This window comes from Pundamilia nyererei, unplaced genomic scaffold (genome assembly GCF_000239375.1).
Source record: "Pundamilia nyererei isolate P.nyererei 1_Seehausen unplaced genomic scaffold, PunNye1.0 scaffold00019, whole genome shotgun sequence".
Taxonomy (NCBI): domain Eukaryota; kingdom Metazoa; phylum Chordata; class Actinopteri; order Cichliformes; family Cichlidae; genus Pundamilia; species Pundamilia nyererei.
This window is the reverse complement of record NW_005187420.1, coordinates 4043077-4047056: the sequence shown is the minus strand read 5'-3', so window position 1 is coordinate 4047056 and position 3980 is coordinate 4043077. Positions and strand designations below refer to the sequence as shown.

General features: G+C 43.8%; 1 protein-coding gene across 1 annotated transcript in view; it reads right to left on the bottom strand.

The window, feature by feature from the left end:
* Positions 1-3980, bottom strand: part of hdgfl3 (HDGF like 3) — a 14819-nt gene that overhangs the window by 6814 nt on the left and 4025 nt on the right. Inside the window, exons 2-4 of the mRNA XM_005726391.2 lie at positions 3187-3263; positions 1750-1888; positions 1495-1656 (exon numbers count right to left, since the gene is read on the bottom strand). Coding sequence (XP_005726448.1) covers positions 1495-1656; positions 1750-1888; positions 3187-3263 — 378 coding nt within the window. The remainder of the gene's footprint in view (positions 1-1494; positions 1657-1749; positions 1889-3186; positions 3264-3980) is intronic.

Below are 3980 nucleotides of genomic sequence, written 5' to 3'. Positions count from 1 at the left end.
CTATTAGTTAGGTTGCTTAATATTTATGCTAAGTACTCTTTAAAATACCAGAATAGGGAGGATGGTGTAGGTTTAAGTTTATTAGATTGATCAGTGTTGCTGAACTATGAAATTTTTTTTTTGCATACAGGTATAACAGAATAGCTTTAGTGTAGTTGTTGTTTTAAACTTGAGTATGAACTCATACAAAATGCAGCAAGATATTTAAAAAACTGTTTTGTTGGTTAAAAAACACTATATCGGATTCATATCGGTATCGGCAGATATCCAAATTTATGATATCGGTATCGGACATAAAAAAGTGGTATCGTGCCATCTCTAATAATGCCTTCTCGAGCTCCTGACCTAACCATCAAAAATGAACGCCTAATCCAAACCTTTACCCTAAACTTAACTGTAACCCTGACACTAAAACCACATTTTGAGTCTCAAACTTGTGGGGACCTGGACTAGCCTTCCAATGTGTTGTCCTCACAAAGATGTCTAAACATGTACACCACACACACACACGCTGCTCCCGGGAGCGCAGCACATTCCTTCGGATGCACCACATGTGCCGTGTGTAATGGAGACCAGTTGCTAGGCAACTGTGGTTGCTAAGTGAAGAGCAGGATGCGAGTGACTTTTTCAACCTGCCTCCATTTACAGCAGCTTAAACATGACTACAGTAACACAGAGAGAGAGGGAGGGAGAGCTTTCCTCCAGAATAAAGGTCAAACAAAAGACGGAGGACGTGAAAAACACGGGGAAGGTCGGAGACGCTGCTGCGGGGGCGGCAAACATCTGGGTGAATGAAGGGCAAAAGATGAAGGTTTAGACTCATTTTGAGCAATTAAAAAAATATTTAGCCGTGAGATTCAAACGATGTCTGCGACGCGGCTTTCACGTGATCCTCTGCAGCATCCATCAGATATCAGCTGATTTTATTTCAGACGTTTGTTAACATCAACAAATCAAACATTCACGTCGCCCTGCTTCATGAAATGTTCCTCAAACAGCACAAAACCGATCATCTGTTAGGTCCCGAGCGAGTAACGTGAGTCAACACTCACCACATCACCGCGTGTGCTCACGGCGATGAAGGGAGACCGAGCTCCCTGATGTTCTTTTAAAATCCATTTAAATATCTGACCAAAGCTTTATTGTTGGGTTTGTGGAGAGCAGGAGAACGCGAGAATAATGCCGCAGACTTTAAATCTGGACGATTCATCTCAGATTTTTAGCTGAAACCTGGAGGTAGCGCCGAAACCTGCAGTTCCACTAATGTCCAGCAGAGGCTCCACAGTGAGTCACTCTCATTTAAAAACGTGTTTCCAGCCTGCTGTCGGAGCCCGTGGGAACATGTTGAATCAAGCTTTTCACACTAACAGACATATTTGACCCCAGCAGGTCAGATTACTGCGGCACAGCTGATGACCTCTCCTGCTCAAACCTGAAACAAGCAGCGTAACGAGCACAGACTCGTTTCGCACTCCCCTGTCTGCAGGACGCTACCTTGGAGCTGGCCGTCTTTTTCCGTTTGGACCCGGTCTTGTCTCCTTTCAGTTTCTCCTTGTCGTCTTCCTCCTCGACGGAGTCGCCCTCTTCGCCCTCGCTGCTGCCATCGGCGGCGTTCCCGCCCTCCTCCATCTCCGACGAGCTCTGCTGCTGGATGGCCTGCGAGCAGACAACGCTGCGTTTGATTAGTAAAGCTGAAAGGAGGATGTTTATTGTGAAAGGCTTTTCTTTGAAGCTTCAGCGCCCACTGACCTGATAGCCGGTGAACTTCACTCCGGGGTTGTTCTCAATCTCCCACAGGCCCTCGTTGAAGCCTTTCCTCTTGTTGGATTTGCCAAATTTGTCTTTGTACTCCTTGTAGGGAAGAAGATCCTTTGGACCCAAGAATGCACTGAAAAAGACGCAGAAGAAGAAGCGGACAGGTTTACTTCTGTTATCATAACTAAAAACACCCAGAGCGGCTTTACTGAATGATCTGAAGTTCATTGATGAACATGCGGCGTTTTCACGAGGCTCTGAGGAGACAATCTGGATGGCTCCATCGCCGGTTGGTGATATTTTTGATAGTTTAGTGAAAACGAAGCTCCATAAATATTTGACTTGTAGAGCGTGACGGCTGAACGTGACCACACAGTGGAGCCCGCTGCCTCTTTTGATCCTCGTCTCCTTCCCGACTCCAACCGGACCGTTATTTACAAAACAAACGTCAAGATTCATTCTTTATTTCTCAGACTTCTGAGGAGTCGCCCCCTGCTGGACACCAGAGACAATGCTAGTATCAGATCTATGTCCATTTTTTATATACAGTGTGTGTGATCATGTGTGATGAGCAGGGCTGATCTTACTGGATGAGAGCATGGATAGCACCAGACTGAAAGTAACTAAGTACATGTACTTGAGTACTTTTTGTTTCCGTGTTTAAATGTTGATCTTTTAACTCTGAACATTTGAAACTTTCAGTTCCTTCACTGTGTGGCTATTAAGCATAAATGTCCTGATATACAAAGATGACTCATCAGGGATGGAGCGGCTCTTCCAGAGATTCTAAATCCCAGGAATCTGGTTGAAACCAGGGATCTTTCAGGTGTCGAGCAACACGACGGATCCACAAATCAGAATATTTTTATTGTCCTTGTAACAAGTACAACAAAATATTGAAAATAAACAAAAACATCTGTATACGTGTTTACAGATGAAGCTACGCAGCAGTATAAAGCCAGTCTGTGTTACCTGTAAGGTCTGTGCATCATGTTCATATGCTTTCATGCTCTATATAATTATATTCTGGTATTATTTTTATTATATGCTGCAGTAAATAAACACAGACTTTAAAAACTTTCTCAGCTGGAGTTTTATTAAAGTTCTGGTGGTTTTGTTTTGAGGAAAGGTCAAAATTCCTGCAGAAAAACAGCCAGCATGTAAATAATTCAAATCATCTGGAACGTTAAAGCGAGACAAACGCCAATGAATCGATAAATCTGCTAATATCATGGATATGAGCGTACACACATTTTAACTCCTATGCAGCCGATTTCCACGGACCGCCCTCCGTAGGAGGCCAAACGCCAGTTTGAGTTTATGCTCTGGATTTATTTCGGATCAAATATCGTGATTCCCGGCCCGTGGACCCGAGCGCTGCAGCTGCTGCTCGCCTCGTAAACACAAGCTGAAAAATAAAAAGGTGCGTACGTTTCATGGGTCCCGAAGAAGAAGATGGGGTATTTGTTGGCAGGCGGCTTGACAGCTCCTTCAGGAAGCTCATCAATCTGAAGCAGAGAGAGAAAGTGAATATTTATCAGAGCGATGACCAACGGAGGTCACGGAAGCCTGGAGAGAGGTCAGCGTGTTGGAGGTAGGATGAAAACAACAACAAACTGTATTTATACAGCAGCGTAACAGTTACAGAAGCATCGTTTCTATCTGTGAGGATTTTTAACACATTCATGAGTTTCAATGAAGAAATTTCTCTTACAGGAAACACGACAGACACGAAACAGAGATAAAAACAAAACGAGCATTTGGTTATAAAACAGCGTGTTGGACTTACAAAGAGAAACCAATGAAGCAAGGCGCTGAAACTACTTATGTTTCATTAGAGAGGAGTTTCACACTACTTTAAATGATAGTTTTAAACAATTTTCAGCAGCTAAAATTAAATACATGTAGATCCAACCCCCGGTCCCCACAGCGCCTCCAGTGGGCAGTGATGATGCTTCTTTAGGCTGTCCCCACAGAGCGCCATACCCTCCCCGAGCAGGGTAATCATGATGTTGATGCTTCACAGGGCAACGGTGGAATGGACTGATTCTTATAGAGCACGTGAATGAGGCATACAACATGCCTCATTCACGTGCTCTATACATACTGCTTTCTAACGACATCCATACACATTCATACTCCGATGGACGCATCAGAGAGCAAGTTCAGGTTAGTATCTTGCTAGGGCTGAACGATTATGGAAAATAATCTAATTGCGATTTTTT